This window comes from Pongo abelii, chromosome 23 (assembly GCF_028885655.2).
Source record: "Pongo abelii isolate AG06213 chromosome 23, NHGRI_mPonAbe1-v2.0_pri, whole genome shotgun sequence".
Classification (NCBI taxonomy): Eukaryota; Metazoa; Chordata; class Mammalia; order Primates; family Hominidae; genus Pongo; species Pongo abelii.
Genome location: NC_085929.1, coordinates 49,780,387 through 49,793,280, shown reverse-complemented (window position 1 = coordinate 49,793,280; position 12,894 = coordinate 49,780,387). Strand labels below are relative to the sequence as shown.

The window sequence follows — 12,894 nt, the reverse complement described above, 5'->3', positions numbered from 1 at the left end:
TCAGAGGCCTGAGGGGATGAAAGCACCCCGTTCCCAGCCTGGCTCTGTCACTCACGTGCTGGGGACTGTGGGCAGGCTGCACACTGCTTGGAGCTCCCAGTTACAAAACAGCTACTGCCCTGGGCTGAGGTTAACTGAGATAACTGTAACGAGAGTGCCTGACTCTGAGCAGGGGCCCCAGCCACCCCCTGCCCTGCCTGTGATCTAGAGGTTCAAGGAGGAGCTGGCCTTGCCATAGGTGGTCTAGCAAAGTGAGTGAAACGTAGTTCAGTAGGGGATCCCACTGTGTCTCCAGACCGCTTCCCTCTCCACTCACTTCCTGAAACTCTGCCCAGCTCAAGCAGCTTCTTTAGTGGGAGACTTTGGTCCTCATGTCAGTAAAGGTGCCGACAAAGCAGGAGGAGACGCTGAGCTGCACGCCTCTTCTGAGGCCCCCCAACATGGATCCCATCATGCAGTGAGCACCAAAGCCACAGGCTGGCAATGACTGTGAGGGTACCTGGTTCCCCATCGCGATCTCCGCACAAGCTCCCCACTCTCGGGCAAGGCTAAGGCGGCAGATGAGCACAGCTCTTCTGAGAGCCTTCTCTGGCATCTCCTGATGTCAGCCCCTGACCCACCCACGCACCCAGGACCCACTGGCAGCCAGTACATGCTCCTGTCACTCATCCAGAGCTGCTTCCTTGAGCAGGTCCTGGGGCTGCAGGGCCTCATGGCAGCCCCTCTGCAGCCACACTTTGCAGCATACGGCAGCGAAGGCCATGCAGCTCATCCCTGGTGGGACGGCCTTTAGCCAGGGCCTATGGATGTCCAGGCCAGAAGCGCCGTTCCCCACCCACACTTTTGGAAGTGCTCAGTCAGTTATCCAGTCCGCAGACATACATCATGTGCCCTGTGCACTGTTCAAAACCCTGGGATACTGTGATGCTCAAAACAGACACGGTCCCTGTTCTCAGGGGCTCTGTGTTGTCCGGGGGTAGACAGAAACAGTCGCAAGGAAGACTCCAGGTGGGTGGGGGCGGGCTCTGAAGGAAGCAGGGGAGGGACACGTTGCAGAGTGGCCTGTCTGCCACTTTAGCTTAGTGGTCAGAGACAGCATCTCTGGGAAAGTGGCACGTGAGCTGAGGTCTGAAGGAGGGGGAGGAGCCAGCCGTGCCAAGACAAGCAAAGAACATTCCAGGCAGAGGAGCAAATGCCAAGGCCTGGAGATGGGAACAGGACAGCTGGGGTCAAGGGAGAACAGGACACAGCAGCCTGGCTGGAGGCGGGTGAGCGAGGAGGAGGCCAGGGGGTCGTGGACAGAGCAGTTCCTGTGGGCTTGGTGGCCGGGAAAGGGAGTTCATGTTTATGACACCTCTGTGGGCTTTCACGCAGGGGGATGGCATGGGGTCCATGAGGGATGGAGGATGGACAGGAGCAGGGTGGAGGCAGGGAGTTCGAGAATCCAGGCCAGAGACCAGGGCGACTGGCCCAGCCATGGCAGCCCTGGAGGGGAGCGAATGTGTTGTACTCGTGGTGAATTTCACAGGCAGAGTTGAAAGGACTGGACCTGCTAAGGGCTTCAATGTGGGGAGAAAGCAGCATCAAAAATAACTACCAGGTGTTTTGCCTGAAGCGACTGTGGGTTGTGTGACCATTTGCTGGGCTAGGGAAGGCTGAGGGCAGACTGAGCTTTGTCTCATTCTATTCTGCTTTTCTGGGAGGGGGACTTGGGAGTTCAGCATGCGGCCCATGAAGTCTTTCACGCCTGCGGGATGTCCACGTGCAGGCACCAGGTCAGCTCTTGATGTCTAAGTTGGAGGGTGGTGGAGCAGGCAGGCCTGGGGGTTTGGGGACAACCTTGGCAGATAGGTAGCCAAGGGACAGTGCGAAATCTCCTGGGAACAGAATGTAGATGGGGTGGGGGCTAGGGCAGAGCCCAAGAGGAGCCCAGGCCTCACCGACCTGCACTGAGCTCCTGAGTACCTAGCGCTGCCTGAGGCTGCTTGAAAGGAGGTGGCGTCCACCGAATAGGAAAAAGTATTTGCCAATCATATATCTGGTAAGGGTCTAGTATCCAGGATATATGAAGAACTCTTACAACTCAAGACAACCCAGTTTAAAAATAGGCAAAGGACCTGAATAGACATATCTCCAAAGAAATGGAGACGCCCTGCCCACCTGGAGTTTTTGTGAATGTTTCTGTCTCCCCACAGACAGCGTAGAGAACAGGGACCGTGTCTGTCTTGAGCGTCGCTGTATTCCAGGGCCATACAAATGGCCACCAAGCATGTGAAAAGCTGTTCAACATCATTAGTCGTTAGAAAAATGAAAATCAAAACCATAATGAGAAACCACGCCACACCCACTAGGATGGCTGTTAAAAAAAAAAAAAAAAAAAAAAGCCCAGAAAGGAACAAGTATTGGCAAGGATATGGAGAAATTAGAAACCCCATACTTTGCTGGTTGGAAATGTAAAATGGTGTCGCCCATGGTAAACAGTCATTTCCTCAGAAAGGGCATACATGGAGTTACCAGATGATGTGACGATGCCACCCCCAGATATCCGCCCAGGAGAGCTGAAGGCGTATACCCCCATGAAAACTTACACACAGTGTTCCAGCAGCACCGTTCATAACAGCCACAAAGCTGGCACAACCCAGATGTCCATCAGCTCATGAAGAGATAAATGAAATGTTGTCTGTCCATGCAATAGAATACTATTCAGCCGTAGAAGGGAATGAAGTGCTGAGTCACGCTAGGACATGGATGAAGCTTGAAAACATGCCAAGTTAAGGAAGCCAGACACACAAAGACAAATATTGCGTGACTCTCTTTACATGAAATGTCCAGAATGGGCAAACCCATAGACGGAAAGTGGACGTGGTTTCCAGGGGCAAAGGGGTGGGAATTGGGACTAACCGAAAACGGGCACAGGTCCTCTTTCTGGCGTGATGGAAATATTCTGGAATTAGTAGTGATGGTTGTGCAACACAGTGAATATACTAAAAGCCACTAAGATGTCGGCTTAAAGATTGTGAATTGTATGCTCCATGAGTTCTATCTCAACCAGAAACGGGATTGGAGAAATAGCAGAGGTCGCACGAACATAGCATCGAAAGGCCTACCCACACCCTCCGAGCTGACCATGTGCACAGCTCTGTCCACTTCTGGGCCAATTGTGAGTGCCCCAGTAAGCTGGGGTCCCCAGAGAAGGGTGACCTGGGTGGTGAGTTTGCCAGAAGCTTATTCAGGAGGGAGCAGTGTCAGGAGTCGAGCGGCTTCACTTGGAGACCAGAAAGCCAAGGTGGGTCTGAGTGCTCCCCTCTGACGTGGTTTGTTGTTGTTTTTGCATTTTGGAAGGGACTTTGCTGTCACCAGAGTACGTTCGTACCCGTGACTCCCTGAGGCATGAACAGCAGCTTTGTGCTGCACCTGCTCACACGCGGTCATGGTCTGTGTGTGCCAGGTGCTGTGCAGAGTACCTTACCTCCATCACCTCCTTTGACTCCCAAACACCTCAGGGACTTTTATCCCTGTTTTATAGAGAAGGAAACCAAGGCCCAAAATGGCAAAATGACCTGCTCAAGGTCACAGAGCAAGTGACTCACTGAATCTTTTTTTTTTTTTTTTTTTTTTGAGACAGAGTCTCACTCTGTCGCCTGGGCTGGAGTGCAGTGGCGCCATCTCGGCTCACTGCAAGCTCTGCCTCCCGGGTTCATGCCATTCTCCTGCCTCAGCCTCCCAAGTAACCGGGACTACAGGCACCCACCACCACGCCCAGCTAATTTTTTGTATTTTTAGTAGAGACGGGGTTTCACCATGTTAGCCAGGATGGTCTTGATCTCCTGATCTTGTGATCCGCCCGCCTCGGCCTCCCAAAGTGCTGGGATTACAGGCGTGAGCCATCGAGCCCGGCCGACTCACTGAATCTTGTACTCCATCTGGTATGACTTGTGGAGCAACAGCCAGGTCCCACGGGCAGTGGTCACAGGGCAGTGTCACGCAGACCCCTTTGAGGACTGGCCAGCGGTCTGCACTGGGCGGCAGACTCCTGTCCTTCCCTAGAGATGCACAGCAGGGGGCGGCAGTGCAGCGGCTGGGCTGGAAGGCAGGACTCAGGTTGGGGAGAGCAGAGTGAGCAGACCCCAGCAGCCAGCAGGCTTCACCACCTCCGCCTGCCCTGGGCTGGCTTGCTGGGTTTGGACATGAGCAGTGAGCTTGCTGGTCTGGAAGGCTGACCTTACCATTCACGCGCCTCATCTCCCACCCTGAGCTTGGACTCAGGCCCAGGCCAAGAGGTTGGCTCTGTGTCTTCTGCACACGGCCAACCTGCTGGGGAATCAGCAGCCCCAGGGAAGGCCTCAGCTGATGCCCAGACCGGGAAGCAGACAGGTCCTGGGAGACCCCAGGCTTACCTCCTGCCTGCCTGTGCCAGCAGCTCTTGACAGCTCGGAGAGTGTTCTGGATCTGGCAGAACCCAGGCCCCAAAGCTCTAAGACCCGTGTGTATTTTACCCGAAATCTAATCCATCTGGTTCTCATTTATTTACACTTAACTCATCAAATGCAATTTTGCAAGAGCCACTAGATAGCCAAGAGGCTTTTCTGCCTAAGCCGCCCTTCTGAAAGGAGCCGGCGGGCGGGGGGGCCTCAGCCCCCTGGGACCAGGTGGGAGCTCTCAGTGCTGGTGGTGGAGTTCGCTTCCTAAGACGGGCTGGGCACCTCTGCCTCTGTTTCTAGACCTTCCGTGGGAGCTGGGACACCGGAGCCAGTGAAGGGCCTGACACACAGTAGGCTCTTGACAGCCATGAAAACATGGGTGGGGGCCAAGCAGAACACGGAGTCTCTGTTTCAAATCGGGAAATATTTGCGGGAAACACAAAGCAGCCAGAGCTGGATCCCGAAGTAATTTTTAGTTGTTATAAATAACTGTGAACCTGGACTCTTGGTCCAAAGTAGAACAAACAGCCAGCTATTAATAAAAACAAACATCAGCATCTTGGGCCAAAAAGCACACCTCCCGGGGAAACTGGTCCTGCCTGCAGAGGCCTTTCGGAAGCGGGTCAACCTATGGCCTGCTGATGTCAGCTCTGGAAATTCTTCTTGCTGGAAAACAACCATGTCAATCACAGCACAGGGGTCCCCTCGCACACATCACCCTTCAGTGGCTGGCAGCAGGTGGAGGTGGCCTGCGCCTGTGACGACCGAGTGGAGATGGGCAAGAGTCACAGCTGAGGGCCATCCGCCGCCACCCCAGCCTCCAGAGCTGTGCTCATGCCGGGCACTGCACAGTGAGGAGATGGGACCCGACCCCAGAGACCCTGTGGGACCAAGGTGCCATGTCCTGTTCCAACCAGACTCATCACAGCAGCCACTGCCCATGGAGAAGGGATTGGGAGGGAGAGGCTGGAGGCTGAGACCTAGGAGAAGTGTGCAGCCTACCCCAAAGAGGAAGCTGAGGTCCAAGCCAGGGCTGTCTCATGGGAGCCAGGGAGACGGACGGGCAAGGTGGCGTGGAAAAAGTCAGCAGCCTTGATCAGACCCTTGGGAGAGGAGCAGAAGAAAGGGGCTTCAAGAACAACAGGGTCCTCAGGCCTGGTGGCTGGGTGGGATGAGGGCCAGACCCTGACCAGTGAGGCCCCTCTTTTGTGCTTTCTTGACCCCTGTCCTTCCCTTCTCCCACCTCTGCCCTCTGCCAACTCTGCGGGCTGAAGGAATGAGAGTTCACTGCTCACAGGGAGCAGCCTTGAAGGACGTTCAGGCTCCCTGTCTTTTGTCCCAGACCTCACTGGAGTCATCTTTTTCCGAGGGTGTCTCCCAGCCCCACCTGCTGAAGGCCCCTGTGGCACGGCCCACCAAGGTTCCACCTTCTCTTCCTCCCAGCTCCCTTGCCTGCCATTTCACCCTTGGCCCAGAAGAGGGAAGGGCTCCGGGGGTTCTGATGGCACAATCACAGATACAGTTGTACATCAAAAGAGGCTGTGGACCAGTGCCTTCCAGCCTCAACCAGGCCGGTCCAGACAGCCATGAAAGGCTCCTCCCAGAACCGGGCATCGAGGGCCCGCTCTCCACTCTACCTCCTCCATCTCTCTCACCAGTTGAAAGGATTTCCTGAAAGGAGCCTCCTAGAGTCTGCCCCAGAGTCCAGGGGACCTCCTGTCTGCTTTGTAGCTAAGTCCTTGTGCTGTGCTGAGGAGCTCCGTGCCTTCTGGGAACATTCAGCTGTGGTCATAAATAAAGATGAAGGACCATGAGCTGCCAGCAGGATTCAGAGGCGGGACACTCCCCCTACCCCTCCTGGAGCCGCCCAGGGATTCTGGACCCTGAATTGGAAACAGGCCCACTCAGGGGCCTCACTACACGCAGGCTCAGCCCTGGCCCAAGGCCTCAGTGGTTTGGGACACTCTGGGTGTCAGGCTGCACAAATGTTTTCTGCAGGGACTGTCCCCCTGCTAGTTGGAGTGATGTGGGGACCCGAACAGAGCTGGGGTTTTTGAGCGCTGTGTGGGGTCGCCAGGGTAGGGCGCAGGCCACAGAGCAGCCTCGCTCACTGTCCGTGCCCATGGCCTGGCTCTGCTATTCCTCTTAGCCCAGCATCCAGGACCCTGTCAGCCACCTTTCCCTGGTTGCCTCCAGAACTCTCCTCCTGTTAGAGAGGCTGCAGGCCCTTCCCCATCTGGGCCCTGCCCTGCCCCTTCCACAAGCCTTTGCTTTCAGAACACCTCCGCCTCCTCCAGGATCCCCAGGCTCAGGTCACATCTCTCTGCTGTCCTCAGAGCAGCTCGTACTTCGCCTCTTCCAGGAAGCCTCCCGTCTCTGTGCTCTGTCTGGCCCAGTGCCCCGGAGCTTGGTGTCCCTGGCAGCTCACGGGTGGTGTGGCACAGAGGAGGTGCTTGGTGTTCATGGAGTGAGTGAATGAACAGAGACGTTTCAGGTGGATTCAGAAGGCAAGAAAAACTTCAGTCTGGACAAGGAGGGGAGGCAGTTCCAGGAGAAGGGTGGCATGCCCACTCGGGCAGAGGTGAATGGGTGGGCTGTGTTCAGAGAGCAGCCGCAGCAGATTCCTAGAGCGTGGCTGAAGAAGTGGGCAGGCTGTGAGAGCCCACTCACAGCTGAAGCCCCCCTCGTGCCCAGTGGGAATAAGGACAATACTCTGCCCCCTGGGACTGGTCCCTTGGCGGTAGTGAGCGCCCTGGCACTAGTGTGTGCAAGCACAAACTGTGCCATCCCATTTACCCTCCTGTCACTTGAGCACTCACTCTTGGCCTGACCCGCTGCTAGGAGCAAGGATATAAAGGAGACTCAGATCTATCCTCACCCCAGGGCAGGGACAGGATAGCCAAGCCCTCTGGTCCAGGGCAGAGGAAGGAAGTAGTGAAGGAAGGCAGGCCTGGCCTGGAAGCCGGGGTGGAGTGAATTATGCTGGGCACCAGAAAGACTACACAGAGGAGGAGGCTGAGCACTGGGCTTTGGAGAGCTGGGCATGGAGGGGCCAGGGAGGTTTGTAAGCATCAACACCTGGGAACCTTTGTCACTACCGCCATCGGACTTGAAGGGTCCTCATTCACAGCTGAATCCTGGGGGAGGAGAGGAAGGGCTTTGGACTCATGGGACTTCCAGTTCTCTTTCTGCCTCTTTTAGAGCTTTGAGGAAATCTCTCCCCATCTCCAGGCCCCAGTTTTCTCATCTGAGAATCAGGGATAATAAGAATATAATGCCGCTGGTGTGAAGCTGTTGTGTGGATTTATTAAGATAGTGCCTGAGCTGGGGCCTCGCTGGCAGCAATTGCCGTTATTTATGGTAGTGAGGCTGGCAACCCCGCCCAGCCTCAACACTCACCTCTGTGTGAGGGCTTGGGGGTGGGCTGGGATTCTCACACAGGGCCAGCCACACAGGACCCATCCGTGCACTGACAGTCAGTTCCATGGGGCAGAGAAGGAGGAGGGCTGCACACACCACAGGCATTCCAGGAGCACTTCCCGGAGGACGCGGTCTGCAATCCCTCAAGCTCTGGGAGCACTTCCCAGGGATAAGGCCTGGGCATCGCCCACAAGCTACAGGGCAAGACAGGGGCAGAACTCAGGAAGCCTGACTCCCAGGTGTGGGTTCCCCTTTTCCATGAGGACACCTCTCATAATAGAGTGTGCCGAATGCTGGGGGACCATGGGGCGGCGTGTGCTGGGCTCACAGCACCCCTTGGAGAGGGCCAAAGGACTGTTTCTCATAGTGCCCTGCCAGGCCTGGCCAGGGCCTCCAGGTGAGCCCAGTCTGTCCCGGGCTCATGGGCGGCATCTCACAGACCCAGCTGCTGCAGTTGGACGCTCTTCAGACCTCAGTGTGGGGCCCACTTGGAGTGCTAGAGACACAAGGGTGCAAGAGGCGTGCGTGGGGCCTCAGGCCCTTCCCTAGAGATGCTGGTCATGGCCTCAAGCCACCCAAGAGATTTGGCAGCCATGATTTCCTCCCCTCCTCAGGGGCCGGGGGTGAGGCCTGTTTGGACCGCAGTGGGAAAAGGGTACAGAGGAGCAGCCCTCTCTTCCCGCCTGCTTCATCTCAGGACTTTATCACTTGGGAGTGGGGACAAGACATGTTTACATGGCCCTGCATTTGTTTCCCATTATTCATCAGCACTGGCGAGTCATTGTTCCCTAGTAGAGTAAACAGCCCTGTCCCAAGGCCCAGCTGCCCTGCCAGGTCACTGAGGGTTTGTAGATGCCTTACGTCAACCGCCCTTTGCTTCAAGCTTTCAGTGAGGTGAGGAGTGGCCAGGCCAGACGGCTGCAGATGGGCAGCGCCAGGGAGCTTCCTCGTGACAGGGATGAGGTAGCATTTCTGCACCGGGAACTCAGCATTTGAGGGTCTGTGTCTGGTTTGCTTTACAGTTGGACCTTTAATAGGGCTGGGGAAGCCAAGGCGCAGAGCAAGGAATCTGAGGACCATGAGAAGGAAGATAACGACTGTGAAGTGAGAGGGGTCTGGACTGAGTCCCAGGGACAGCTGCCCACGTCCAGGTCCCATTGTTAAGTGTATGCCAGCACAGTTCTCTACAGGGTCTTATTGGTCCAGAGATGGGACTAACCCCAGGAATGCTGGGTCCTTCCCGATGGTCCTCACGGCAAGCTGCATCTGGGGCTGACGTGCATGTGCTCAAGTTGACACTGGACTCCAGCTCGTGTGAGGAGCAGCCGGCTCTTCGCAGCATTAGTCTGAGCACACTCGCTGACGCAGCCAGCTTAGCCTGGGGCCAAAGGCACGTGTTCTGCAGCTAGACCGCAGGGCTGGGTCCCGCCTTCACTCTGGTGTGCTGTGTCACTCTATTCCAGCTCCCGGGGCCTCCGTGTCCTCATCTGTAAAATGGGGTCAATGACATGACCTGTCACACAGGTAGCTCTGAGGATCGTTTGGGCCTGCGCCTGACACATAATAAACACTCACGGATGTTTGCTTTGTGTTGTTAACGGTATGAGTAGGACACGGGGCCTGGCTTGGTGCTTTTCATGGTCCAGTGCAGGCTGGAGACAGACCCCAGGGGCAGACATGGCTGAGGCTTGGAGGGGAGGGAGGCGACCACTCGCCACCCCTAGGGGCTGCCCCCAGCAAAGGTGGCATGGGCACAGGGCCCCTAGGGGGTCCTAAGCAAGGCTTTGTTGAATGGAGAAAGGTGCTGAGGATAGTCCCTCTCCCTCCTCCCCAGGCTTCCCCAGTCAGACTGTCGGGTCATGGTGCGATCACCTGGCTCCTCTCAGCGAGGGCCACTTCTACCATTTGAGCTGTAACCGCTGGTGGCTTTTAGAGTTCAGAGCTCTGCCTGCCTCCTCTGACTGCCCACACAGCTGACATTTGAGCTTGCCAAAGAATAATGGCCTCGCTGTCGGCCTCGAAGGCAGCCGCGTGGTGTCTTAGGTGGTAAAGTGGTCTGTTGTCCATGAGTCTAAATGGGACCCAGCTCAAATCGCTCCACAGCTGAGTCCTCTCCCAGTTCAGTGCAGGTCACCAACTCTTTACCTTTTCACATCCTTTTGGTTCCAATAGTAAAAGATGTCTATGTTAAAAAGAAATGTATCAAAAGCTCAACGCTGAAGAGTGTGTGTGTGTGTTTGTGTGTGCGTGCGTGTGTGTGTGTGTGTGTGTGTGTGTTAGGGACCGGGGATTGGCTAGAAGCAGCCAGTAGCTCACGCTGCCTTTGTGGTTTTATATATTTGCCTATTAAAATGACAATACAGACATGGAACATTAAGGTTTAAGAAGCCCTTCTTTCATTAAACAAACTGACAGAGCAGGGGGTTATGACTCTGGTAATTGAAACACGCTGTTCTGTTCAAGACCAGAACTCCATAAAGACTCTTTTCAGCCAATAGCGCCCTTTGTGCCAGCGGCCTCTGGTCAGAAATGAGTGTCGGCCCCGAGGTCTGCCTCTCCCCGAGAGTGGGAAAGACCACTTGGCAGCCTTCCACAGCCGTCTTGGCAGCCGGAGGTCAGGGCCTTTTCTTAATAAAAACCTCCTCATTCTAGGAGCTTTTGAAATCAGTTGCAGGGCACAGAGCCTTGGGGCGCTGCGCTGTGCTCCAGCCTGTTATCGTGTTGTGCTGCTGATGGTAAACCTGAGCTGAGTCAAGAGACAGGGGCTTGTGGGGTTGCAGTTGGCAAAGCTCCATGTGTTGGGGACAGCTGCTACAGGCTGCTGTGTCTTCCTAGAATGGAGGGTCTGGCGACATCACTGAGAGCTGAGGTTTCAGGGTCAGACCACCGGGTTTGAGTCCTGCCTCTGCCACTTACCATACGTAGGACTTTAGACAAGTGACTTTGCCCCTCCACACCTAAGTTTCCTCATCTATAAAATGGACTGGTACCTGGATCTGACTTACAGGGTTGCTGTGAGAATTAAATGAATTAATACAGGTAAGATGCTTAGAACAGTGCTGGGCACTCAGGCAGCACTGTTGAGTTGGAGTGAGCTAGCATCATAGCCATTGGACTCTTTCCATGACTCGCTCTCGGGAGTACCACTGTGCAGCATCACCATGGAGTCCCGCCGTACCACTATAGCACAGCGCGATGGGGGCCCACCGTGCCACTGCAGCGCAGCGCAATGGGGGCCCACTGTACTACTGTAGCACAGCGCGATGGAGACCCTCCATACCACTATAGCACAGAGCGATGGAGGCCCACGGTACCACTATGGCACAGCACAATGGAGGCCCACTGTAGAGTGCCACCATGGTGCCGGGCCGTGGAGGCCCACTGTACAGTATCACCATCATACAGCACCAGGGAGGCCCTCTCTGGAGTCCCTCCCTTCAGGGCCATGTGAGGAAATTCACTGCATCCCTGTCCTGCCAGCCCTTCATGCCCTGCTTCCAACTTAGGTGTGATCTCTGGTCCCCTTCTCTTCCCCTTCTCACAGATGTGGACGAGTGTCAGGACAATAATGGTGGCTGCCAGCAGATCTGCGTCAACGCCATGGGCAGCTACGAGTGTCAGTGCCACAGTGGCTTCTTCCTTAGTGACAACCAGCATACCTGCATCCACCGCTCCAGTGGTGAGTACGGCCTGTGCTGACCAGGCCTGTCCCCCCCTCAGGATGGGCAGCCCCCAGAGTCCCCTTCTCCACATCTCAGTTCTGGGGCCCTGAAGGTCAAGGCAGGGAATTTTGGTGGTAGTCTGAATGACTGTTTTGCACGTCTGGTATTGGTTCTGCATGGGCCTCCTTCCAGTTCCTTCCCTCTGCCTGCTACACTAGGGCCGCGGGTGTTTCTCGTGTTTATATGTGGGGCCGCAAGTGACACATGTGACCAGAGGAGCTGTTTTCCTTTCTGAGTTGGGGGCTGGCTGTGGCTAGGAAGAATGGGGCACCATTCTCCGTGGGCTTCTTCCCCAAAGGGGGCTTGAGGCTACCCAGGCTGTGTGCCAACTTCTCTGTCTCCATGAGCCTGGCAGCACCAGCGACTCCCTGCTGCGTGTTCATTGGGTTTCCCGCCAGGAGAGGGTCCTTGTGGTCGGGCGCCTGCTGTTTGGAGGCCAGGCAGTGTGGCAGGCCAGCCTGGGGAGATGCAGAGGGCCCCAGGAAGACACCCCACCAGCTGGAGCACTAGGTGGCAGACCCGGGCTGAAGTGGAGCCTGGCCACTAGCCAAGCCCAGCAGGCAAAGGTACTTGGGCATCAGTGGTCAGATCCTGGAGTTTTGGCTCAGGGCAGCAGAGCTGTGAGGTGGCGGCAGAGCTGTCCAGAAATCCAGGACACATGTGCTTGAAGGAGAGGGGCTTCCAGGCAAAGAACAGCATTTGCAGAGGCACATCTCTTGCTTAAGATAATGCAAGGTCAGGCATCCTGAGGCAGGGCTGTGTGCCAAAGTAGAGAGTACTGTGAGGGCAGAGGCAGGAGCCAAGGCTCCCAGGGCCTGGCTGTTGTGAGCTGTCAAGGGAATAAGTGTAAGGAAGAAGGCCAGGACTGCCCCAGCTCAAGCACGCCCCCATTGCTGACCCTTAACAAGGAGGAAGCGCTGGAGGCTCGCAGGCATAGAGGGCGTTCCTGGGAAGGTCGCCCCTCTCTGGTACACAGCACCTGCAGAAGGCTCAGAGAGGGGCTCACGCTGAGAGATGGGGAACCAAAGGGCACGCACTGGGCTCCAGGCCAGCCGGACCCTGTGTGAATCCAGCTCCTCCTCTCCCACGCTGGAAGCCTTCCCATGGGCGGCTCTACTGACTGCTCCCCAGCTTCCTCGCCTGCAAAATGGGGATGTGGTGTTACCCGGCAGGGCGTTCGGAGATGGAGCAGGACCCTGGGATTCCAGCCTCCCGTGAGCAGGCAGGAGGCTGTGAGGTGCGACTCTGCCAGCCCAGGCATGAGTTTCATTAGAAAACAGTTCCTGAGAACATGAAAGCAAAAACATTTAAAAAGTACTCAGGATAATAAA

At 56.0% G+C, this 12,894-nt stretch overlaps 1 protein-coding gene across 2 annotated transcripts in view; it reads left to right on the top strand.

Moving 5' to 3' along the window:
- SCUBE1 (signal peptide, CUB domain and EGF like domain containing 1) overlaps positions 1-12,894 on the top strand; it is a 151,712-nt gene that overhangs the window by 40,172 nt on the left and 98,646 nt on the right. For both annotated transcript variants that reach the window (XM_054543755.2, XM_024239891.3), the window contains exon 4: positions 11,386-11,520. In XM_054543755.2, the coding sequence (XP_054399730.1) occupies positions 11,386-11,520 (135 nt within the window). The remainder of the gene's footprint in view (positions 1-11,385; positions 11,521-12,894) is intronic.